Raw genomic sequence first — 27,668 nt, forward strand, 5'->3', positions numbered from 1 at the left:
ACAAATAAAGGGAAGTGTCTGGCTGTGGCCTCAGGGTCAAAGGGGGATTGAGGGGAAGGGCCAAAAATTCAGTGGACAAGCATCTTCTTTTGCACCCAGAAGGTGTGAAGTGCAATCCTCTCTAACCTTTCCAAGCAGGGCTGAGGATGTCCCCTTCCAGGAAAGCTGATGCCAGTCAGCAGATAGTACAGATCTCAAAGGCAACTTCCTATGTCTTGATTAAGCTTTGCACAAACTTAGCTCCCCCCTTCACCTGCCCTATATCTTAGCCCCAAGGACTCTGTGGCACATGAGATATTTTATACATCAAACCCTTCAGGCACAGTGGAAGAAATAATCCTCCAGCTGCCCTTAATTGTGATGTTTGTGTCATTGTTCCCAAATGCAATATTTGAGGGTGGGGTATGAGGATCCCTTGGACTCTGTAAATAATAAGAAAAAATCGCTGTGGTTCAGATAATTGTAAAGGGAAGAGAGGTTTCCTCTGGAACTTCAGAAGAGCAGGTGCAGAGCAAGAGAAAAACATGTTTACTGAATTGACTGACATGGGTCAAGGAGGCAGAAAGATGAGTTTGAATGATCTTTATTGGCCTCTTAAGAGCCCTGGAGCTGATCAGGCCAAAGGCCCATCAAGTCCAGCATCCTGTAATCACAATGACCAATGAGTTGCCCCAAAGGGAAGCCCACAAGCAGGAGATGTGGAGCAGAACCTTCTCTACGTGTGATTTCCAAAACCCATCGCACAGGGGGCTCCTACCTTCAGCAGAGTAGGGATAACATATCCTTGAAGGCAATAGCCTTGGGCAGCCTTTTTCCCCTCCATAAATTTGTCTAAACATCTGTTACTACACAATTGTAAATATACCTGCTCAGTGGATTACTAAATATCTCAATAAAGACCTGAGTGTATTCCAGCAACCCAATCTTGAATTCAAGGTTGTGCCCTTCCAGTTGTGATGTGCCTGGTATAATGACCATTTGAGTAAGCCCAATGATTGCCATGGAAGCCATGAAGTCCCAAGTGGGCCCACTGGCAAACTCTGAATGACTATGTTCCTACAAAACCATTGCAGAGACCACCTCTGCCACCTCAGTCAGGATTGATGCCCCTTTGTGAACCATGGACCCCAATGCCTGTCTTACACCTTATCATCCAGGTTCATTGGCTGCGGCTGATGGGAGTTGGAGAGTCCTGAAACATCTCAAGGGCCATGGGTTCCTGTGAACAGTTTTATACACTTCTATTCATGCCCACCCCCAGTTGCTTCTTTCCTTGGGAGAGGAGACATCGGTCACACCCACACTAGCCAATTAAAGCACACGGGATTCCCCCAAAGGATCCTGGGAATTGCATGAGGAAGGGCTGTACCTCAGCCACAGAGTTTGCATGCAGAAGGTCCCTAATGACGTTTACAGGCTCCCCACCTGAAGCTTTGGAGACAAAGCCTTCTAGACAACACTGAGCCTACATGGACCAGTGCTTTCACTCAGTATGAGGCAGGCTACTACCTTCCTAGTTTACCCCTCAGAGCTACAGTCCCTGGACCCTTAAACTTCAGCTCCCAGGATTCTTTGGGGGAATACATATGTTTTTAATGTTTGGTGTAGGTGGAGCCATTTTTTATTTTTGCCTTGCCCTTGGGATGCACCCATGCTGGGGTTCGGGAATTGCAAACACTTGTATGAGCTGCGCTGTGGACCCACAGTTTAGGATTCCACTTTTGGAATAAACACAGCACTCCTGGAACCAGAAAAATTTGATCGTGCTTCAAAAGTGAGGGCTTGAAACCTAATCAAAGCAATAGGATGGTGTTCTAATTGAGAAAAGGGATTGTTCCCACAAACCGTAGAGGTGTGTTGCAACACCCTTTGATTACGATGGTGCACAATTGCCACCACCGCCACCTTTGTGGTGACAAAAATTTGAATGCATCCTTAGTCAAAGGGGATTGCGACACACCTCTCCAATTCCTCAGCAGTTTTATATTGGCAAATGAGGTTCATACTGTTTTGGGACCTTTGCCTCACCATACACATGGTTAGCTGCAAATTGTAATCAGAGGAAACTGCTTGAATATGCTGTGGGGGCAGGTTTATTGGGGCGTTGTTTTATTTTGATTATATATTTTGTGGTTTTATACTTTGATTTTATTCTGTGAACCACCCCAAGACCTCCTAAATTCAATAAATAATAAGAATAATATGTACGCATGCATGCATGTGCATGTATTTGTGGGGTTTACTGGAACCATCTGGAAAATGCTATCAGGGATCCAGATATATATTTTTTAATCCCAAAAACAAGTTGTGGTTCCAATCAGGATTCTGATGGAGACGTTCAGCTCTATAATTCTATGATTCTATGGTAGCCATAGAGCTAAGAATCAAATGTCATGTTTAGCTTTTTCTTGTCAGATGCTCTCTCATGTTCAGATCTGGCCTCAGTATAATAATGTAGCATTTGGGAATGAAGATGCAGCCCAGGAGCCCAGCACTGGAGGCCAAGATAGAGAAGATCTGCACGGCTACCATGTATTTCCCCTTTGTGCTCAGGTAGGTGGGCACAAAGGAGACCCAAACACTGCAGAAGACCAGCATACTGAAGGTGATCAGCTTGGCTTCATTGAAATTTCCAGGCAGCTTCCTGGCTAGGAAAGCCACCGTGAAGCAGATGGCAGCCAGGAAGCCCATGTAGCTGAGGGAGCCATAAAACATGAACACAGACCCTTCATTGCATTGCAGGATGATTGCTCCAAGCTGGGAATGCATGTCAGAATCTGGGAATGGAGGAGAGGCCCCCAGCCAGATGGTGCAGATGAGAACTTGGACACTGGAACAGGAAATGACAATGGAGTTGGCCAGACTCTTCCCCAGCCATCTCCTCACCCTGTTCCCTGGCTTTGTGGCCAGGAAGGCCAGCACCACAGTGATGGTTTTTGCCAACACAGAGGAGACGGCAACTGAAAAGATGATGCTGAAGGCCGTTTGTCGGAGAAGGCAGGTCCCTTTCCTTGGCCTTCCAATGAAGAGGAAGGAGGACAAAAAGGAAAGCAGGAGGGAGATGAGGAGGATGTAGGAGAGGTCCCTGTTGTTGGCTTTGACTATGGGAGTTTCGTTGTATTTAATGAAGATTCCTAACACAAAACCTGTGGTTAAGGATAAGAAGAGAGAAAGGAAAGCTAGGAGGCTCCCCAAATATTCCTCATAGGACAGGAAGGTGATCGCTTTGGGGACACATCGATCTCGGTCCTCATTTGGATGCTGATCTTCTGGACAATTAGTGCATTCATCAGCATCTGCATAGAGGAAAAGACACTTCAGTATCCTAACATCAGTCACACACCCACAATGGTCTTATGCTGTTTCAATTCTGAGGAAAGGTGGGCATATGGGAGAAATCAGGAAAGAAGATTGTTTTGTTGGGAAGGGGAGAGGCAAACATTCACAGCTAGAAAAGTCTCAATCCATCAACTCATTCCCACTGGCTTCACTTAGAACAGGAGGCTTTGATTTTATTTGAGCAGCAGTTATATCCTTGAGGTTTCATATGAGTTAATCTTTAGTGATGAATGGGTAGATTTCAAAGATGCTTCACCTCTCCATCTCTAAAATTATATGGGTTATGTAGTAGAAGCCAATATGAGAAATGAGAAAATAACACTATAAAAACCACAAATCAAAATTTTGTAGAAAAGCTACCATCATTAAATACAGGTTAATTCTACATGCTTGACCACATGGGCAAATAAAATTTCCTGGTGCTGGGGGTGGGAACAGGGGAGCCCTCCCTGAAGGGGGTATTTCATTCATGCAGTGCCATAACATCACTAACATCATGTTTGTAGTGACTCAGGAATTAGCCCCATCCCTCTATCAAAGGTCCTTTCCTCCGATATCTTCCCCTACCTTCCTTAGTGGAGATGGTCTCTTCTGAGCAGGGAGCACAATCATAGCAGCACGGCGGCTTCCCTTCCTGAACCTTTTTGGCAAATCCTGGGAGACAGCTTTCAGTGCATCTTGAACGAGGAACTGTCTAGACATAAAGAGATTGAGCACCAGGGAGAAAGTGTCAGTAGCATTTGTGCCTTTGCCTGAAATTTTACTCAAGAGCAGGTCTCATTAATCTCAGTGGGACTTAGCTGCAGAGAAGTGAGCACAAGATTGCAGTCCAAGCATCATATGTACTATTCAAAATGTAGCTATAGCATAGCACATGTCACAGTGAATCAAATAACAAATATAATTTCCCCTACCTTCTTAAATAGATTGGGCCATACAATTGCTTCCGGATTAATCGTGAACTTCATATTTGAGGACCCGTGTCTCTCTATTCTCCCAATCTTCACTCTAGCAAGAGAGTTGTTAGGAAACAGCACCAGATTCACGATATCAAAGTCAGCGGCCACTGCCCCATCCTCATCCAAGTACTGTCCATCAGCTGAAGTATTAGTATAGAAGCGGACTTCTTTCAAGAAAGGATGAAGCTGGAATGACAGAGGAAACTCCAGCATTAAGATAACATGAACCCATGTATGTTAAGTGGCCACTAATTTTTTGCATCCTTATCTTCTTTCAAGGAGGAACATCTCTCTTCTGGACTCAGAGCGACTGTGATAGATTATTAGGCCCCCTCATTCTGCTTCCGCATTTTGGGGATGACCAAAGTCAACATATAGGAAAGGTTGATTAAGAGGTTGGGGAAAATACGGATAGAATTATCAAGATGGCTTTATTAAGAGCAGAACACTAAGTTCTAAGATGAATAAAGTCATGTTTCTGTTGCAGGATCCTCTTTTCCCTATACAGTGGTACCTCTAGTTGCAGACTCAGTCCGTTCCGGGGTGCCGTCTGCACCCCAAGAAGTCTGCAACTAGAGTGCCGGTTCTGCACATGCACGCGGTGCGGTAGAGTGCTTCTGCATATGCGCGAAGCATGCAGATCGTTTTTGCAGATCGCGAGCGGCTAACCCGGAAAACCCGAAAAGATGCAACATGAAGTGAACACAACATGAGGTATGACTGTAATAACCAGTCTAAAGGAAACTGTAAAAATAAGACTATCCAGTGGTATTGGTTGCCCTGAAAGTCAAAGATTGTAAGGAAGGTTGGGAGTCCCTCCATTTGTTGTGGGGGTGCAAAAGCTTGTAAATGTATTGCTGTCTAAAGTGTTATTGTCTAGTCCAGGCGTGCTTAGTAGATTTTGTAAAAAGTCATTGGCCTAGGCTAAAATAGTCTTTCTTAAATAATGATTATATATTATTGACCAATATACTTGCTAACTGAATGAAGGGGGTCTTATTCGATCTAATTCATCAAGATCAGGCAGGTTTCTTGCCAGGCCACCAGATGAAGGATAATATAAGAAATATAATTGACATTATAGAATACCTGAGGTCAGGAACAAGAAAAAAGCTGCTTTATTGTTTATAGATGCAGAAAAGGCCTTCGATAATATTTCATGGGCCTTCATTAAAAAGATGATTGAAATGATGAATTTCAGGGAGGCTTTCAGTAGAGATATTGAGGCAATTTAATTAGATCAAAAAGCTATGCTGATAGTGAATAATGGGAATACAGAAAAATGTAAAAATAATGAAGGGGACAAGACAGGGATGCCCTCTGTTCCCATTATTATTTATTTTGGTCTTAGAGACCCTGGTGAGAAAAATACATGGGGATGAGACAATTAAAGGAATAACAGTAGGAAATAAAGCATATAAATTAAAAGCTTTTACTGAAGGTTCTGGAGAGAATCCAATAATTTGGACAAGTAGCAGGTTTAAAATTAAATAAAACTAAAACTAAGACCTTAGATAAGAATGTGACAGCACAATATAAAAAGGATTTCCAACAACTTACAGACTTAAGTATACATAAGAAAGTTAAATACTTGGGGGTATGGTTGACAGCTAAAAATATTAACATATTTAAAGATTGCTACACAAACACTTGGAAAGAAATAAAGAGAAACTTAGAGATTTGGAGTAGAATGAATTTATCCCTCTGGGGAAGAATATCACTTATAAAAATGAATGTATTGCCAAGATTGCTATTTATATTCCAGTCAATACATGTGATCAGCAGTGCAGGACACTTCAATGAATGGCAAAAAGATATTTCTAGATTTATCTGGCAGAGGAAGAAACCAAGGATAAAATATACATTGTTAACTGATCCTAAAGAGAGAGGAAGCTTCGCCCTGACAGATTTAAAATAATATTATGAGGCATCCTGCATCTGCTGGATCTGGGAATGGAAAGCATTGAAAAATGCAGATATTTTTGATTTAGAAGGACACGACAATAGATTTGGATGGCATGCATATCTATGGTATGAAAAAGCAAAGGTATACAAAGGCTTTCAGAATCATTTAATAAGAAAATTAATCTTTATAGTATGGGGAAAATATATAAACCTATTAGAGCAAAAAACACCATTGTGGCTTTCCCCTCTAGAAGCAATATCTCTGAAAAAACTGAATATGAGAAGTAATGAGCTGACATATAGAGAGCTGTTAACCGAAGCAGAACACCAGGTGAAACTAAAAGATTATGAGGAGATAAGGGATTTAGTAACAGATTGGTTACAGTTTCACCAATTAAATGATATTTTTAAGATAAATAAAAAGAAAGATTTTAGTCGTGAAATATCAAGAGTTCAAAAAGAGACGTTAGAAAATAATGTTAACTTACCTGTCCAAAATGTATAGCTTACTATATAGAGTGGCATATAAAAGATGAACAGGTCAAGTCATTACACTGGGCAAAGGTTCTGGGACATAATATTCAGATGGCAGATTGGGAAAGATTATGGAAAACAGATTTTAAATTCACAGCATGTTATGCGTTGAAAGAAAACTACCGTATATGAAAATGATGTTTGTTTAGTCGTTCAGTCGTGTCCGACTCTTCGTGACCCCATGGACCAGAGCACGCCAGGCACTCCTGTCTTCCACTGCTACCCGCAGTTTGGTCAGATTCATGTTTGTAGCTTCGAGAACACTGTCTAACCATCTCGTCCTCTGTCGTCCCCTTCTCTTTGTGCCCTCCATCTTTCCCAGCATCAGGGTCTTTTCCAGTGAGTCTTCTCTTCTCATGAGGTGGCCAAAGTATTGGAGCCTCAGCTTCACGGTCTGTCCTTCCAGTGAGCACTCAGGGCTGATTTCCTTCAGAATGGATGCGTTTGATCTTCTTGCAGTCCATGGGACTCTCAAGAGTCTCCTCCAGCACCATAATTCAAAAGCGTCAATTCTTCGGCGATCAGCCTTCTTTATGGTCCAGCTCTCACTCCCATACATCACTACTGGGAAAACCATAGCTTTTACTATACGGACCTTTGTTGGCAAGGTGATGTCTCTACTTTTTAAAATGCTGTCTAGGTTTGCCATTGCTTTCCTCCCAAGAAGCAGGCTTCTCTTAATTTCGTGGCTGCTGTCACCATCTGCAGTGATCATGGAGCCCAAGAAAGTAAAATCTCTCACTGCCTCCATTTCCTCCCCTTCTATTTGCCAGGAGGTGATGGGACCAGTGGCCATGATCTTCGTTTTTTTGATGTTGAGCTTCAGACCATATTTTGCGCTCTCCTGTTTCACCCTCAATAAAAGGTTTTTTAATTCCTCCTCACTTTCTGCCATCAAGGTTGTGTCATCTGCATATCTGAGGTTGTTGATATTTCTTCCAGCAATCTTAATTCCAGCTAGGGATTCATCCAGCCCAGCCTTTCGCATGATGAATTCTGCATATAAGTTAAATAAGCAGGGAGACAAAATACAGCCTTGTCGTACTCCTATCCCAATTTTGAACCAATCAGTTGTTCCATATCCAGTTAGCTTCTTGTAGCTTCTTGTCCCACATAGAGATTGTCCCACAACTGTAGCTTCTTGTCCCACATAGAGATTTCTCAGGAGACAGATGAGGTGATCAGGCACTCCCATTTGTTTAAGAACTTGCCATAGTTTGCTGTGATCGACACAGTCAAAGGCTTTTTTGCATAGTCAATGAAGCAGAAGTAGATGTCTTTCTGGAACTCTCTAGCTTTCTCCATAACCCAGCGCATGTTTGCAATTTGGTCTCTGATTCCTCTGCCTCTTCTAAATCCAGCTTGCACTTCTGGGAGTTCTCGGTCCACATACTGCTTGAGCCTTCCTTGAAGAATTTTAAGCATAACCTTGCTAGCGTGTGAAATGAGTGCAATTGTGCGGTAGTTGGAACATTCTTTAGCACTGCCCTTCTTTGGGATTGGGGTGTAGACTGACCTTCTCCAATCCTCTGGCCACTGCTGAGTTTTCCAAACTTGCTGGCATATTGAGTGTAGCACCTTGACAGCATCATCTTTTAAAATTTTAAATAGTTCAGCTGGAATACCATCACTTCCACTGGCCTTGTTATTTGCAATGCTTTCTAAGGCCCATTTGACTTCACTCTCCAGGATGTCTGGCTCAAGGTCAGCAACCACACTACCTGGGGTGTACGAGACATCCATATCTTTCTGGTATAATTCCTCTGTGTATTCTTGCCACCTCTTCTTGATGTCTTCTGCTTCTGTTAGGTCCTTACCACTTTTGTCCTTTATTATGGTAATCTTTGAACGAAATGTTCCTTTCATATCTCCAATTTTCTTGAACAGATCTCTGGTTCTTCCCATTCTGTTGTTTTCCTCTATTTCTTTGCATTGCTCATTTAAGAAGGCCTTCTTGTCTCTCCTTGCTATTTTTTGGAATTCTGCATTCAATTTCCTGTATCTTTCTCTATCTCCCCCGCATTTTGCTTGCCTTCTCTCCCCCGCTATTTGTAAGGCCTCATTGGACAGCCACTTTGCTTTCTTGCATTTCCTTTTCATTGGGATGGTTTTCGTTGCTGCCTCCTGTATAATGTTTCGAGCCTCCATCCATAGTTCTTCAGGCACTCTGTCCACCAAATCTAAATCCTTAAACCTGTTCCTCACTTCCACTGTGTATTCATAAGGGATTTGGTTTAGATTGTATCTTACCGGCCCAGTGGTTTTTCCTACTTTCTTCAGTTTAAGCTTGAATTTTGCTATAAGAAGCTGATGCTCTGAGCCACAGTCAGCTCCAGGTCTTGTTTTTGCTGACTGTACAGAGCTTCTCCATCTTTGACTGCAGAGAATATAATCAATCTGATTTCGATGCTGCCCATCTGGTGATGTCCATGTGTAGAGTCGTCTCTTGTGTTGTTGGAAAAGAGTGTTTGTGATGACCAGCTTGTTCTCTTGACAGAACTCTATTAGCCTTTGTCCTGCTTCGTTTTGAATTCCAAGACCAAATTTGCCAGTTGTTCCTTTTATCTCTTGATTCCCTACTTTAGCATTCCAATCCCCTATAATGAGAAGAACATCCTTCTTTGGTGTCACTTCTATAAGGTGTTGTAAGTCTTCATAGAATTGGTCAATTTCAGTTTCTACAGCACCAGTAGTTGGTGCATAAACTTGGATTATTGTTATGTTAAAAGGTCTGCCTTGGATTCGTATCGAGATCATTCTATCATTTTTGAGATTGCATCCCAGTACAGCTTTCGCCACTCTTTTGTTGACTATGAGGGCCACTCCATTTCTTTTGCGGGTTTCTTGCCCACAGTAGTAGATATGATGGTCATCCGAACTGAATTCGCCCATTCCCGTCCATTTTAGTTCACTGATGCCCAGGATGTCAATATTTATTCTTGCCATCTCATTTTTGACCACATCCAACTTACCCAGGTTCATGGTTCTTACATTCCAGGTTCCTATGCAATATTTTTCTTTACAGCATTGGACTTTCCTTTCGCTTCCATGCATATCCGCAACTGAGCGTCCTTTCGGCTTTGGCCCAGCTGCTTCATCAGCTCTGGATCTACTTGTACTTGTCCTCCGCTCTTCCCCAGTAGCATGTTGGACACCTTCCGACCTGAGGGGCTCATCTTCCAGCGTCATAACTTTTATATACCTGTTGTCTTTGTCCATGGAGTTTTCTTGGCAGGGATACTGGAGTGGCTTGCCAGTTCCTGCTCCAGGTGGATCACGTTTGGTCAAAACTCTCCACTATGACCTGTTCATCTTGGGTGCCCTGCTCGGCATAGTTCATAGCTTCTCTGAGTTCTTCAAGCCCCTTCACCACAGCAAGGCAGTGATCCATGAAGGGGGGAAATGATGTACCAGTGGTATTTAACCCTTACCAAGTTCGCAAAAGTATAGGACAACTACACTTGTTGGAAATGTACAGAAAAAGAAGGTACCTTTATCACATGTGGTGGTCTTGTAAGGTAATAAAAGCTTGGCAAACTAAGCTGATGGACTATGACAAGATGGAAAAACTGACTGGAAAACTCAGGAACCAAGAGGACAAAAACTTTATAAAGGAATGGGGGGGGGAGATATGAGACCACTGTAAGCAGATGGAAACATTAGTAGGATTTTGATCTCACTTGTAGTTCAACAATTACCATGGATATGGTTTCAAATAATATGGTTTGAAATAAAAATTGGAGTATGAAAGAATATGCAGTATTAAATGTTTAAAATAGACCCCATAGAGGGGATGGGGGGGGGGAGTCCTAAGATTTAGAGGAATCTCTTTATATGGATATACTTTTTGATTCTGTGTTTATGAAACCAATGAACATGATTAAAAAATCAAATCTAGATTCTGCATATTTAGATAATTTCTGAATTAGAGTCTGGTGCTACCTTAGAATTTGGTTTGTTGGTTGCTGCTAGCAAATTATTCACTGTTATGTCCATTTTTTATGTGCCCCTCCTTTGACTCTAGGAGGATTCCCTTCCCCGGGAGGCGGGTTGGGGAAAATGATTGGATTATTTTAACAGTCTTTCCTATTTTATGTTCATTGCATTCTTATGGATGCGGGTGGCACTGTGGTCTAAACCACTGAGCCTCTTAGGCTTGCCGATGAGAAGGTCAGCGGTTCGAATCCCTGTGACAGGGTGAGCTCCCATTGCTCTATCCCAGCTCCTGCCAACCTAGCAGTTAGATAAATAGGTAAAGCTGCAGTGGGAAGGTGAACAGCATTTCCATGCACTCTGGTTTTTGTCACAGTGTTCCATTGTGCCAGAAGCGGTTTAGTCATGTTGGCCGCATGACATGGAAAGCTATCTGTGGACAAACGCTGGTTCCCTTGGCCTGAAAGCAAGATGAGTGCCGCAATCCTATAGTCTGGACTTAACTTATCTTTACCTTACCTATGGAAACCACCCTGGGATCACACTGATGTGATGAAAGGTGGCTTATACATTTGTAGAAATAAACCAACACAGGGCATCGCTGCAATGTTTGGCCCTGAATGCAGAATGATAGGGGAAGAGGCATTGCCCAGTAATAATAATAATAATTTAATTAATTTCCCACCCATCTGGCTGGGTTTACCTAGGTGGTAGAAAATCTGCTTTGCACACAGAAGGTCCCAGATTCAATCCTCAATTGCATCTCTAAGCAGAGCTAGGAAAGTATTCCCTTCCAAAAACTGTGCAGAACCACTGCTAGTCAGTCAAGGTAGACAATGCTAAGCTAGCTAGATCAGTGGTCTGGCTCAATGCAAAACCTGTGATCCTAGCATGAAGATTCCAGAGCTGGGACAATGAATTGCAGTGGGAGACCTAAATGGGAGACCTAAATGGTGTCACATCAATAGAATTAGACAGGACAGAGAGGGAAAGAAAATCAAAAAAAAGGCAGACTCCCAGACACCTTCTTTCAGATGGTAGAAAACTTAAATTTGATTGACACATGGAGATATAAAAACCCAGGAGAAAGACAGTATACACATTTCTCGGAAGTAAAAAAATCAGCCGGCAGAATTGACAGCATATGGGTATCAAATAATTTAACAACTAAAATTAAAAAAGCAGAAATACAGACCAAAATTATTACAGATCACAACCCAGTCACATTAGAATTAAAGGATTACAAGAAAACTAACAAAAGATGGAGACTTAACGAAAGAATATTAAATGACGAAAAGCTTGTGAAAAAAGCGCAAGAACTAATGAAAGAATTTTTTGAATTAAATAAAGAACAGGATACAGACATCAGGACAATATGGGATGCAAGTAAAGCTTTCATAAGAGGCTTTTACATACAACAAAGTGCAATAAGGAAAAGAATCAGAGAGCAAAAACTAGAACAAATAAGGAAAGAAATAGGAATAAATGAAAAATTATTAACAAAACAACCAAAAAATGAACTAATAAACCAAAAACTAAAAATATTACAAACCCAGGCTTCAGCAATATTAAATAGTGAAATTGAGGATAATATTAAATGGATGAAACAAAGGTCGTTCGAATTTGCAAATAAACCTGGAAAGATGCTAGCCTGGCAATTGAAAAAAAGACAAAAGGAAAAACTGATTGATAAAATAGTGGAAGAAGGGAGAACGTTAGATAATCCTGAAGAAGTTAAAAAGTGCTTTATAAAATATTATAACAAGCTATATAAAGCAGGAAATGAGACAGAGGATGAAATAAAAAAGTATTTATATGGAAAGGATATACCTAAAATTAAGAAAGAAAAGATTCAAGATCTAAACTCCCCAATAACCACGACAGAGCTTCATCAAGCGATAATTAAGATGAAACTGGGAAAATCACCAGGTCCAGATGGTCTTACTGCAATACATTACAAAAAATTAGAGGAACCATTATTATCACCTATGAAAACACTCTTAAATAGAATACTAGAAGACGGGAAGATTCCCAACACCTGGAAACAGGCTCACATAGTAGTAATCCCAAAACAAGGACGAAGTAAAGAGTTTATAACCAATTACAGACCAATATCATTACTAAATAATGATTATAAGATCTACGCACAAATATTGGCAACAAGATTAAAGACAGTTTTGCAGGATTGCATAAATAAAGAGCAGGCAGGGTTCTTGCCGGGCAGGAAAATGAGTGATAACATAAGAACAGTGATTGATATGATCGAGTATTTAGACATGAAACCGAGTAAGAAGGTAGCCTTTGTTTTTGTGGACGCGGAAAAGGCGTTTGACAAAGTATCATGGAAATTTCTAAAAATATTATTAGACCAGATGGACATGGGGGACCAAATTACAAGAGGGCTAAAAGCAATTTATGAACAACAAGAAGCAAATATAATAATAAATAATGACACAACTGATTATTTTAAAATACAGAAGGGCACCAGACAAGGGTGCCCACTTTCACCGTTATTATTTATTTTGGTTTTGGAAATATTAAATCAAGAAATCAGACTGGATCAAGAAATAAATGGAATATCCCTAGGAGAGAAAATATACAAAATAAGGGCATTTGCAGATGATTTAGTCTTAATGGTGGAAAACCCAAAGGAAAGCATAGCAAAGGCTCTAGAAAAAATGGGAAACTTTGGAAGGGTCTCAGGTTTTGCCTTGAATAAAGAAAAAACGAAACTAATGGTAAAAAACATGGGAGATCAAGAGAAAAAGGAACTGGTAGAAAAATTTGGATTACAAATTGTAAAAAAAGTGAAATATCTAGGAATACAATTAACAATGAAAAATATAAATTTGTTTGAAGATAATTATAAAAAAAACTGGGAAGAAACAAAAAGAGAAATGGAAACTTGGACAAGACTGAATTTAACACTCTGGGGTAGAATTTCGGCTATTAAAATGAATATTTTACCAAAACTCTTGTTCCTTTTTCAAATGATTCCCATAATAGGTAAAGATGATTGTTTTAAAAAATGGAAAACGGACCTAACAAAGTTTATATGGCAAGGCAAAAAGCCACGGATCAAATATAAATTACTAACCGACACAAAAGAGAGGGGAGGTTTTGGACTCCCAGACCTGAGACTATATCATGATGCGGCATGCTTTACTTGGATCAAGGATTGGATCAAATTGGATAACAGTGACATTTTGGATTTGGAGGGATGGAACAACAGATATGGTTGGCATGCCTATTTAATTTATAACAAAGTGGCAGTACATAAAGAATTCCTAAACCACGTAATTAGAAATGCATTATACAAGGTCTGGGTGAGATATAGAAGGTTGTTAGAACCGAAAACCCCATGGTGGGTCTCACCATTAGAAGTAACATCTGTTAAAAAGAAAAATACTATAGGAAAAATGGCGACATACCAGCAGCTCTTAAAGGAAGAACAGGGCCAACTAAAATTAAGACCATATGAAGAGGTGACCCAATACTGTACTACATGGTTTCAATATCACCAAATTGCACAAGTATTCAATCAGGATAAAACAATAGGATTTGAAAAAGATGAATCAAAATTACAAAAAGTATTATTACAAAACTCAAAAAAAAATATATCCAAAATGTATAATTTCTTATTAGAATGGGAATTAAAGGATGAAGAAGTAAAAGAAGTTATGATCAAATGGGCATGTGATATAGGATATGTGATTCGGCTAGAACAATGGGAGAAATTATGGAAACATGATATTAAGTTCACGGCATGTTACATAATAAGAGAAAACTTTATGAAAATGGTGTACCAATGGTACTTAACTCCGGTAAAATTGGCTAAAATTTATAAATTAAATTCGAATATCTGTTGGAGATGTAAAAAAGAAATAGGAACAATGTTTCACATGTGGTGGGAATGCCGACCTATTAAACAATTCTGGAACGAAATTTACGAAGAACTCAAAAAGATGTTTAAAATATCTTTCAGTAAAAAACCAGAGGCATTCCTTTTAGGCTTAATTACAAACGATATTCCCGAAAACCAAAGGAAAGTGTTCCTTTATGCAACAACAGCTGCCAGGATGCTTATAGCAAAAAACTGGAAAGGGAGGAAAATTCCATCAGTGAAAGATTGGCAAATTAAATTTTGTGAATACATAAATCTGGCAAGACTCACAGCATTTATAAGGGGACAATCGGACCAGAAATTATTAAAAGAATGGGGTTGTGCAAAAGAGTATATGAAAAAACATTGTTCTGGAGTAAGTATATTGGTATGTAATGAATGATGCTTTACAGGGTTAAAGGGGAAAAAAATGGTGTATATATATATAAAAAAAAAAAAAGTATAAAGATGAAAGTAATTTAACCAGACACAACAATACAGTAAGAGTAAATTTACTGAGGTTTTAGAACAAAGGAAGGAAGTCAATATGTGTAAATGTATGTAGTGATATGTTTTGTTTTCCTGTAAATGTGTGCTTTTTCGTTTTCGTTTGATTCTGTTTTGTTCCCCTTTTTTCTGGTTTTTTGTTTTTTTTTGTACGTCCCGTTTTGTTTGTCTGTATAGTATTTTTTTGGATTCAATGTTTGTAATTTTTGTTATGATTTTGCATTGGAAAAAATAAAAATTAAAAAAAAAAAAAAAGAATTGCAGTTTGCAAAAGGGAACGGACATACCTGCCATGACCATAGACTTTGATGTTCCAACCTGCCTCCTCCTCTTCCACCTCCCACAATCGAACTCCGCTTTGATCTGGATGAATATGCTGCATTTAAAGCCTGAGCCACAACTTGGATATTCAAGTAATTGATATAGTTGTCTTCCAGGTGGATTCTTTCCACCTCTTCCTGGGGCAGCAACTGCAGTTTCTCCATCTCCCTGCATTTCGTTAAACCCCTCAGGGACAAGGTATGCTTTGAATATGAACAATTATATACATTTATCATGCAGCTTGAAATAGTTGGAGACATTGACTCATAGTAGTCCTTTTTGGTCCTTTTTCTAGTCTTCATTACAAAGGAAAAAGAGCCATGCACATATGGGAAGCACTCACTATTACAAAATGAGAATTTGTTCTGAAGACCTGTGGTTATCCAGACTTTCCCTCCACTCTGTACCCTTTGAAGTAAGGATTCCACCTCTATGATTATGTAAAGTCCATATTGAGAGTCTGCAGTGTAAACAAATACATTGACTTCTCTCCACGCGGCAGGTGCTTCATGGGGTATCCAGAGCCAAGTCTTATGTTCTACTCTTTCTGTGAAGGCAATACAAATTTCCTTTTTGATCATCAGAGGTGTCAAGGTACTCAGGGACCGTTCTCCGTTGTCATTTTTTGGAGCAAAGAGGCCGACCCACGTCCATCTGAAATGAAGGAGGAGTTGGACCACCCCATGGTACTGAGTGTCTTGCTTTGGAGTCATCCAGTAGACAAAAGGGAACTGAGCTTTATCATTAAGAACAAAGCCATAACTGAGCTGGTGAGGAAAGAAAAAGAGACTGGTGGTGTGTTTTTCAAGACTAAGAGTGGATACTTCTATGTGAAAGGTGATGGTCAATTTAATGAGATGTATGAATGGCATTTTATATATATACGTATATGCATCTACAAGAAACCTTGTAGCAATGAATATTGGATTTATGACCAAGATAAGAGTGGCCCAAAGGAAATTAATAATACAATATGAAGTTAGTTAGTTTAAATGTAAAAGGGCTGGAAGATTTAAAAAAAATAGCAAGTAATTCTGCAATACTTAAAATCTTTAAATACCGATAACGCTTATTTACAAGATACACATTTGTGGGCAAAAGACAAAAAAAAGTGTTAATGAAGGGTTGGGTATTAGAGGTATATACTACAAATTATGCTTCCAATACAGGAGGCCTCGTTATCTTGATACAAAAAGGATTGAGGGTGGATACACAACAAGTTATTAGTGATGAAAATAGACGCTATTTAATTTTGTGTGTGAAAATTGCCAAAATGGTAATAATGTTGATTAATATATATGGGCCAAATGTAGATTCCCTAGATATGTTTTATCAATGTATTAGTCATCTGAGTCAAAGTACATACGATAAACTTATAATAGAAGGTGATTTCAATGAAATAACTGATCCTTACCTGGATAGAAACAGGCCTCCATGAAAAAAAGATTCATTAGTTAGAGAAACTCTCAAAAAGTGCATACAAGAATTGAATCTGGTTGACCCTTGGTATTTAAGGAAACCTACTAAAAGGAACCCCTTCATGGATCACTGCCTTGCCGTGGCGAAGGGGCTTGAAGAACTCAGGGAAGCTATGAACTATGCCGAGCAGGGCACCCAAGATGAACAGGTCATAGTGGAGAGTTTTGACCAAACGTGATCCACCTGGAGCAGGAATCGGCAAGCCACTCCAGTATCCCTGCCAAGAAAACTCCATGGACAAAGACAACAGGTATATAAAAGTTATGACGCTGGAAGATGAGCCCCTCAGGTCGGAAGGCGTCCAACATGCTACTGGGGAAGAGCGGAGGACAAGTACAAGTAGATCCAGAGCTGATGAAGCGGCTGGGCCAAAGCCGAAAGGACGCTCAGTTGCGGATATGCATGGAAGCGAAAGGAAAGTCCAATGCTGTAAAGAAAAATATTGCATAGGAACCTGGAATGTAAGAACCATGAACCTTGGTAAGTTGGATGTGGTCAAAAATGAGATGGCAAGAATAAACATTGACATCCTGGGCATCAGTGAACTAAAATGGACAGGAATGGGCGAATTCAGTTCGGATGACTATCATATCTACTACTGTGGGCAAGAAACCCGTAAAAGAAATGGAGTGGCCCTCATAGTCAACAAAAGAGTGGCGAAAGCTGTACTGGGATGCAATCTTAAGAATGATAGAATGATCTCGATACGAATCCAAGGCAGACCTTTTAACATCACAGTAATCCAAGTTTATGCACCAACTACTGGTGCTGAAGAAACCGAAATTGACCAATTCTATGAAGACTTACAACACCTTATAGAAGTGACACCAAAGAAGGATGTTCTTCTCATTATAGGGGATTGGAATGCTAAAGTAGGGAATCAAGAGATAAAAGGAACAACTGGCAAATTTGGTCTTGGAATTCAAAACGAAGCAGGGCAAAGGCTAATAGAGTTCTGTCAAGAGAACAAGCTGGTCATCACAAACACACTTTTCCAACAACACAAGAGACGACTCTACACATGGACATCACCAGATGGGCAGCATCGAAATCAGATTGATTATATTCTCTGCAGCCAAAGATGGAGAAGCTCTATACAGTCAGCAAAAACAAGACCTGGAGCTGACTGTGGCTCAGATCATCAGCTTCTTATAGCAAAATTCAAGCTTAAACTGAAGAAAGTAGGAAAAACCACTGGGCCGGTAAGATACAATCTAAACCAAATCCCTTATGAATACACAGTGGAAGTGAGGAACAGGTTTAAGGATTTAGATTTGGTGGACAGAGTGCCTGAAGAACTATGGATGGAGGCTCGAAACATTATACAGGAGGCAGCAACGAAAACCATCCCAATGAAAAGGAAATGCAAGAAAGCAAAGTGGCTGTCCAATGAGGCCTTACAAATAGCGGAGGAGAGAAGGCAAGCAAAATGCGAGGGAGATAGAGAAAGATACAGGAAATTGAATGCAGAATTCCAAAAAATAGCAAGGAGAGACAAGAAGGCCTTCTTAAATGAGCAATGCAAAGAAATAGAGGAAAACAACAGAATGGGAAGAACCAGAGATCTGTTCAAGAAAATTGGAGATATGAAAGGAACATTTCGTTCAAAGAAGTGGTAAGGACCTAACAGAAGCAGAAGACATCAAGAAGAGGTGGCAAGAATACACAGAGGAACTATACCAGAAAGATATGGATGTCTCGTACACCCCAGGTAGTGTGGCTGCTGACCTTGAGCCAGACATCCTGGAGAGTGAAGTCAAATGGGCCTTAGAAAGCATTGCAAATAACAAGGCCAGTGGAAGTGATGGTATTCCAGCTGAACTATTTAAAATTTTAAAAAATGATGCTGTTAAGGTGCTACACTCAATATGCCAGCAAGTTTGGAAAGCTCAGCAGTGGCCAGAAGATTGGAGAAGGTCAGTCTACATCCCAATCCCAAAGAAGGGCAGTGCTAAAGAATGCTCCAACTACCGCACAATTGCACTCATTTCACACGCTAGCAAGGTTATGCTTAAAATTCTTCAAGGAAGGCTCAAGCAGTATGTGGACCGAGAACTCCCAGAAGTGCAAGCTGGATTTAGAAGAGGCAGGGGAACCAGAGACCAAATTGCAAACATGCACTGGATTATGGAGAAAGCTAGAGAGTTCCAGAAAGACATCTACTTCTGCTTCATTGACTATGCAAAAGCCTTTGACTGTGTGGATCACAGCAAACTATGGCAAGTTCTTAAAGAAATGGGAGTGCCTGATCACCTCATCTGTCTCCTGAGAAATCTCTATGTGGGACAAGAAGCTACAGTTAGAACTGGATATGGAACAACTGACTGGTTCAAAATTGGGAAAGGAGTACGACAAGGCTGTATTTTGTCTCCCTGCTTATTTAACTTATATGCAGAATTCATCATGCGAAAGGCTGGGCTGGATGAATCCCTAGCCGGAATTAAGATTGCTGGAAGAAATATCAACAACCTCAGATATGCAGATGACACAACCTTGATGGCAGAAAGTGAGGAGGAATTAAAAAACCTTTTATTGAGGGTGAAAGAGGAGAGCACAAAATATGGTCTGAAGCTCAACATCAAAAAAACGAAGATCATGGCCACTGGTCCCATCACCTCCTGGCAAATAGAAGGGGAGGAAATGGAGGCAGTGGGAGATTTTACTTTCTTGGGCTCCATGATCACTGCAGATGGTGACAGCAGCCACGAAATTAAGAGACGCCTGCTTCTTGGGAGGAAAGCAATTGCAAACCTAGATAGCATTTTAAAAAGTAGAGACATCACCTTGCCAACAAAGGTCCGTATAGTAAAAGCTATGGTTTTCCCAGTAGTGATGTATGGAAGTGAGAGCTGGACCATAAAGAAGGCTGATCGCCGAAGAATTGACGCTTTTGAATTATGGTGCTGGAGGAGACTCTTGAGAGTCCCATGGACTGCAAGAAGATCAAACGCATCCATTCTTAAGGAAATCAGCCCTGAGTGCTCACTGGAAGGACAGATCGTGAAGCTGAGGCTCCAATACTTTGGCCACCTCATGAGAAGAGAAGACTCACTGGAAAAGACCCTGATGTTGGGAAAGATGGAGGGCACAAGGAGAAGAGGACGACAGAGGACGAGATGGCTAGACAGTGTTCTCGAAGCTACAAACATGAATCTGACCAAACTGCGGGTGGCAGTGGAAGACAGAAGTGCCTGGCGTGCTCTGGTCCATGGGGTCACGAAGAGTCGGACACGACTGAACGACAAAACAACAACAACAACTAAAAGGAAATTTATGTTTTCTAGTCAAGTACATAAAAATTCTTTTAGGTTGGATTTTTTCTTAATATCAGTGTCCTTCTACCATCAAATTCAAGATTGTGAGATTGATGGATGTTGTGTATCTGAGCACAGATCTTTATTTCAAAGGGTTCAAAGTGGGGGGAAAGTCTGGATAACCACAGGTCTTCAGAAAAAATTCTCATTGTGTAATATTGAGTGCTTCCCATATGTGCATGGCTCTTTGTCCTTTGTAATGAAGCTTGGATTGGAAGTATTATAATACAGCTAAGATACCAAGAAACTGGTATTTTAACATCTCACTACTTAACGATGATGAGTTTGTAAAACAAATGAAGACCAAGAGTGAACAACTCTTCAATATAAATACTGAGACTTCGACCACTAGGATTTATGAATGGGAATCGTATAAAGCTTTTATTAGATAATAATAATAATAATAATAATAATAATAATAATAATAATAATATGATAATAATCTACTATTTATACTCCGCCTATCTGGCTGGGTTCCCCAGCCACTCTGGGTGGCTTCCAATAGACTATTAAAATACAATAGTGTTTTAATACTTTTTTAATAAAATACAATAAAATACAACAGTATTTTAATAATACTATTTTAGTTAGAGACTGAATCACATAAAAAAAAATCTTAGAAATAGTAAGGGGAGAAAAATGAAAGAGGAATGAAATTATTTATGGACATTAATAGTTAATAAGACAACTGATGAATTGTATAGGAAGATATGAAAGAAGAAATTTGAGCTAAATAGTATATTGTCCGAACAAGTTGAATTCATACTTATGTGTACAGGACAAAAGTATTGGGAGGCAGGTGAAAGGGCAGGTAAGATTCTTACAAATCGACTTATGCAAAAAAAAGGGGGGGGGAGAAGTCAATAATCTCATAAATTAGAGGTGAATTAGGGGAAGTGCCTACATCTCCAACTGTGATTAACAACCAGTTCCTAAAATTCTATTTGGACCTGTATAGTAAACCAGAGCCCCTTCATGGATCACTGCCTCGCCGTGGCGAAGGGGCTTGAAGAACTCAGAGAAGCTATGAACTATGCCGAGCAGGGCACCCAAGATGAACAGGTCATAGTGGAGAGTTTTGACCAAACGTGATCCACCTGGAGCAGGAATCGGCAAGCCACTCCAGTATCCCTGCCAAGAAAACTCCATGGACAAAGACAACAGGCATATAAAAGTTATGACGCTGGAAGATGAGCCCCTCAGGTCGGAAGGCGTCCAACATGCTACTGGGGAAGAGTGGAGGACAAGTACAAGTAGATCCAGAGCTGATGAAGCGGCTGGGCCAAAGCCGAAAGGACGCTCAGTTGTGGATATGCATGGAAGCGAAAGGAAAGTCCAATGCTGTAAAGAAAAAAATTGCATAGGAACCTGGAATGTAAGAACCATGAACCTGGGTAGGTTGGATGTGGTCAAAAATGAGATGGCAAGAATAAATATTGACATCCTGGGCATCAGTGAACTAAAATGGATGGGAATGGGCGAATTCAGTTCGGATCACCATCATATCTACTACTGTGGGCAAGAAACCCGCAAAAGAAATGGAGTGGCCCTCATAGTCAACAAAAGAGTGGTGAAAGCTGTACTGGGATGCAATCTCAAAAATGATAGAATTATGTCGATACGAATCCAAGGCAGACCTTTTAACATAACAATAATCCAAGTTTATGCACCAACTACTGGTGCTGAAGAAACTGACATTGACCAATTCTATGAAGACTTACAAGACCTTATAGAAGTGACACCAAAGAAGGATGTTCTTTTCATTATAGGGGATTGGAATGCTAAAGTAGGGAATCAAGAGATAAAAGGAACAACTGGCAAATTTGGTCTTGGAATTCAAAACGAAGCAGGGCAAAGGCTAATAGAGTTCTGTCAAGAGAACAAGCTGGTCATCACAAACACTCTTTTCCAACAACACAAGAGACGACTCTACACATGGACATCACCAGATGGGCAGCATCGAAATCAGATTGATTATATTCTCTGCAGCCAAAGATGGAGAAGCTCTATACAGTCAGCAAAAACAAGACCTGGAGCTGACTGTGGCTCAGATCATCAGCTTCTTATAGCAAAATTCAAGCTTAAACTGAAGAAAGTAGGAAAAACCACTGGTTGGGCTGAGTTCCAGAAAGACATCTACTTCTGCTTCATTGACTATGCAAAAGCCTTTGACTGTGTCGACCACAGCAAACTATGGCAAGTTCTTAAAGAAATGGGAGTGCCTGATCACCTCATCTGTCTCCTGAGAAATCTCTATGTGGGACAAGAAGCTACAGTTAGAACTGGATATGGAACAACTGATTGGTTCAAAATTGGGAAAGGAGTACGACAAGGCTGTATTTTGTCTCCCTGCTTATTTAACTTATATGCAGAATTCATCATGTGAAAGGCTGGGCTGGATGAATCCCTAGCCGGAATTAAGATTGCTGGAAGAAATATCAACAACCTCAGATATGCAGATGACACAACCTTGATGGCAGAAAGTGAGGAGGAATTAAAAAACCTTTTATTGAGGGTGAAAGAGGAGAGCGCAAAATATGGTCTGAAGCTCAACATCAAAAAAACGAAGATCATGGCCACTGGTCCCATTACCTCCTGGCAAATAGAAGGGGAGGAAATGGAGGCAGTGAGAGATTTTACTTTCTTGGGCTCCATGATCACTACAGATGGTGACAGCAGCCACGAAATTAAGAGACGCCTGCTTCTTGGGAGGAAAGCAATGACAAACCTAGACAGCATTTTAAAAAGTAGAGACATCACCTTGCCAACAAAGGTCCGTATAGTAAAAGCTATGGTTTTCCCAGTAGTGATGTATGGAAGTGAGAGCTGGACCATAAAGAAGGCTGATCGCCGAAGAATTGATGCTTTTGAATTATGGTGCTGGAGGAGACTTTTGAGAGTCCCATGGACTGCAAGAAGATCAAACGCATCCATTCTTAAGGAAATCAGCCCTGAGTGCTCACTGGAAGGACAGATCGTGAAGCTGAGGCTCCAATACTTTGGCCACCTCATGAGAAGAGAAGACTCACTGGAAAAGACCCTGATGTTGGGAAAGATGGAGGGCACAAGGAGAAGGGGACGACAGAGGACGAGATGGTTAGACAGTGTTCTCGAAGCTACAAACATGAATCTGACCAAACTGCGGGTGGCAGTGGAAGACAGGAGTGCCTGCCGTGCTCTGGTCCATGGGGTCACGAAGAGTCGGAGACGACTGAATGACTAAACAACAACAAGTAAACCAGAGAAGACTCCCTGGAAAAGACCCTGATGTTGGGAAAGATGGAGGGCACAAGGAGAAGGGGACGACAGAGGACGAGATGGTTGGACAGTGTTCTCGAAGCTACCAGCATGAGTTTGACCAAACTGCAGGAGGCAGTGGAAGACAGGAGGGCCTGACGTGCTCTGGTCCATGGGGTCACGAAGAGGCGGACACGACTAAACAACAAAAACAAGTAAACCAGAAGAGATACCAGGAAAGGTTATGGGGGGGCAGGGAATTCAAAAAAAGAAAACTACCAGGGCTAGAAAACACACCCAAACAACTATTGGTGTCTCCAATATCAGAAGCCAGGATTAGGAAAACAATCTTAAATATGGCAAATGGTAAAGCACCAGGGCTAGACGGCTTTCCAGTGGAATGGTATAAAACATATATTGATCTTGTGTCACCTATTTAGAGAAGGAATCAGCTCAACATTATTCAACCAGGCTTATATTCCTGTTATTCCAAAACCTAGCAGGGACCCGACGCTTGTGCCAACCATCGCCCAATTTCTTTGATAAACATTGATACAAAAATCTTAACTGCGATACTGGCAAATAGACTGCAAGCGGTAATAACAACTATTATAAAAAATGACCAAACAGGGTTTATAAAGGTGAGACAAGCTGCAGATCCCATCAGGCTGGTAGAAGAAGAAGAAGAAGAAGAAGAAGAAGAAGAAGAAGAAGAGGAGGAGGAGGAGGAGTTTGGATTTGATATCCCGCCTTTCAGTCCCTTTAAGGAGTCTCAAAGCGGCTAACATTCTCCTTTCCCTTCCTCCCCCACAACAAACACTCTGTGAGGTGAGTGGGGCTGAGAGACTTCAAAGAAGTGTGACTAGCCCAAGGTCACCCAGCAGCTGCATGTGGAGGAGCGGAGACACGAACCCAGTTCCCCAGATTACGAGAATACCGCTCTTAACCACTACACCACACTGGCTCTCTGGTAGTGGATTTGATCAATTTAGACAGGAACAGTGAAGATTTACCTATACTATCTCTAGATGTGGAAAAAGCTTTTGATAAACTATATATGAAAAAAGTACTACAAAAAAATGGTTTTCCATTAGACTTTATAAAATGGATAAACCTATTCTATTGGTCCCCTACATCTAGAGTTAAGATAAACGGCATAATGTCTGCACCTTTCGCATTATCCAGAGGTACTAGGCAAGGCTGCCCGTTTTTGCCTTTGCTTTTTAATATCTGTTTGGAGCTCCTGGCATGTACTATTAGACAGCGTAAGGAATTCTTTGGTACAATTCATAACTCACTTGAATACAAATAGAAGATATTCTTCTGCTTATTACGAAACTTCACAGTACTGTTCCAGTATTAATGAAAAATATCTCTGGTTACACTATAAACTGGTGCAAATCGGAGTTGATGTTAATAGAAAATAACTTTTTGGTTCAGGCATATAAACAATACTAATTTCATATTTGCAAAGACAACATTAAATATCTAGGCATATTAATACCATGAAACTTATCTAAATTAGTGTCATTAAACATCAACGAAATATATCATGAGGTATCAAAAGACATCGACAAATAGGAGTCATTGAATTTGACCTGTTGGGGAAAGCCAATGCTCTTAAAATGAGAATAATACCTAGAGAATAATACCTATATCTTAAGAGGAATTCAAATTCATATACCGAGCAAATACTTTCTCAGAATTAAATCTTTTTTTAAAAAAAAAGTGCCTTTGGGGCTCTTCAGTTGCAAGAATATGGAAAAAATACAAATCCTGATAAAAGAAGGAGGATTTGGGATCCCAGACTTAGAATTGTATCACCAAGCATCTTTACTGTCATGTACACAATTCTGGAGACGCATGAATGAAGAATGAAAAGAATTTTGGCAGAAGGTAACTGAAACCATCAACAGAACTGTACGGAACAACCTTACATTTACAGAGCAAAACATCCTCTTGAATTATATACCCAGCACATGGAGCCTTGCAAAACGACAATAGAAGTGGAATCTCCCTGCCATAACCACAGCAGAAAGACTGAGACTGATGAATTGGAAAAATAAAAATGCGGCTCCTTTCTGTGATTGTATTGAAGACTTATACAAACTAGCAACGTACGAACAACTTACATATAAACACAGACTTGCCATGGACAAATTCAATGATAGTTTCCAGCCATGCTTCACAGCATACAATACAGACACATTATGCATTTCCCATTTCAATGCACATTAAACCATTGTACTTACCATGGAAAAAGTTCCAGGCTCAGTTTGTTTCTATATGGCTCTTCACCTCATGAAAGACAATGTTTCAAAGCAGTGTACAATGTAAAGTAAGCAATACAATCAGTTACATTATCCTAGGTTTTCCCTACAGTCTGACTAGGTGGCATATATTGCCTGGTGTGTTGGACCTGCACCCAGTTCTTACCTGTGGGATCTTGTAGATGCCCAGCATGCTTGCAATGTGTGTGGAGATGTCAGATTCACCAGCTTCAAGAACAGCCAACAGTTTTTTCTGTCTTCCACACCTGTAGTTTGGAATACTGATTTCTCCACCAGAAAGCAGGTCTATCAGGGCATGAGAAGTCATTCTTCCATGAAAAGAGGTGTCATACATACTGTAGCCGAGGGGGGTGTTTGGTAAGAGCCTGGGGTTGTCATTGACATCTTGAACAGCAAGGGGGTATGGAAGAACGTGTGAGCTCCTCACCATCTCCCAACTGCAAAAACAGTGTGTCAAACAGTTACCCTCAATTCAGTGAAAATAAAAGTTGCATTCTTTTTTGTGTTAATCAAAGCAAATAGGAAATGAGGCGAGGTGGCAGGGGAAAGTAAGGCAGAGGTGTGCCAGTATCAGTGGATGCAGTATCTTTGCAAGGAGGAGAGAGGAGGCAAAACCAGAACACAACTCTTCCTTGGCGGCCGCCCCACTAGGTCCAGTGGTTACCACCCATCCCTCTATAAAATAACCTCCCAGGCAATGTCTCGCAAAATAGGTTCCCAAATAATGGTTTGCATATTTCTAATGGGGATATGGGGAGAGGAGCCCCACAGAGCAGCCAAGAAGTCTTAGTTATGCTGGGCTGGGCTGCACAACAGAGAAAATGGTCCTGGAGCCAAACTGAGCCCACAGGCTGCTTTGCTTTGCACGAGACTAAGCACAGTAGACATTTACAATCTGCATAGATTTTGCTGTGCATGGGTGAAATAATTGTGCAGTTCCAACATCACTTACTACAGAAGACCTGCAACTCAAACACATCCCACACCATTTCCTACATTTTAGAGAAAAAGTTATTCTTCAGATAGCAGCACACATTAAAACTACTACCAATTACTTAAATTGCATTTTAAAATGCTTTGAAACACTGTTTTTCACCAAGTCATGAGACATACAGTGATCTTTAAATGAATGAAGTAAAGTAATTGGCATGCTTGTTTCGACCCCCAGGAAAGACCCACAACAGCTTCAGCTAGTTACATATTATAGGTTTATAAGTAAAGAGGGTGTTTGCTTCTTTTGTGTAACATTATATTCCTACCCAGATTTCCCAATTGTATTGCATCCCACTGAATGAGGTGTTTCCTCAACAAAAAAGAGGATCCAGTGATTTACCAGGATGACCAGAAAACAGAGGTAACTCAGGTACATCAAGGAAACTGGACAATAGCTAGGAAACAGAAACACACCCCATCAATACATCATTACTTACTGAGCAATTCTGTTGAAGGGGTTGCTGGAAAAGGTGAAGGAATAGGGATTTTCAAAAAATCTTGGAGATATGATTCCACCAATGAGGTGGTCCGCTGGCTGGTAAAAATTTACAGGAGAATTTGTATCACCAATCAAACTAGGTGGGCACTGCTGCAACCCACACTTTGTGAGAGACATCACCAGAAGCAGTGTTATCATTCTGGGTCTCTTGTCGAAGGGGGATTGAGGGGAAGGGCCAAAAATTCAGTGGACAAGCATCTTCTTTTGCACCCAGAAGGTGTGAACTGCAATCCTCTCTAACCTTTCCAAGCAGGGCTGAGGATGTCCCCTTCCAGGAAAGCTGATGCCAGTCAGCAGATAGTACAGATCTCAAAGGCAACTTCCTATGTCCTGATTAAGCTTTGCACAAACTTAGCTCCCCCCTCACCTGCCCTATATCTTAGCCCCAAGGACTCTGTGGCACATGAGATATTTTATACATCAAACCCTTCAGGCACAGTGGAAGAAATAATCCTCCAGCTGCCCTTAATTGTG

The 27,668-nt window shown here is 40.7% G+C and overlaps 1 protein-coding gene across 1 annotated transcript; it reads right to left on the minus strand.

The window, feature by feature from the left end:
• Positions 1-2,397: 2,397 nt before the first annotated feature.
• On the minus strand, positions 2,398-27,332 carry LOC310672913 (vomeronasal type-2 receptor 26-like; the record flags this gene model as incomplete). Its single annotated transcript, XM_083430598.1, has 6 exons — positions 2,398-3,296; positions 3,907-4,033; positions 4,254-4,484; positions 15,348-16,148; positions 25,848-26,139; positions 27,133-27,332. The coding sequence occupies 6 exons, from the start codon at positions 27,330-27,332 to the stop codon at positions 2,398-2,400; spliced, it is 2,550 nt and encodes an 849-aa protein (XP_083286724.1).
• Between the last annotated feature and the right edge of the window lie 336 nt (positions 27,333-27,668).

This window comes from Podarcis tiliguerta, assembly GCF_965153285.1.
Source record: "Podarcis tiliguerta genome assembly, chromosome: 2".
Taxonomy (NCBI): domain Eukaryota; kingdom Metazoa; phylum Chordata; class Lepidosauria; order Squamata; family Lacertidae; genus Podarcis; species Podarcis tiliguerta.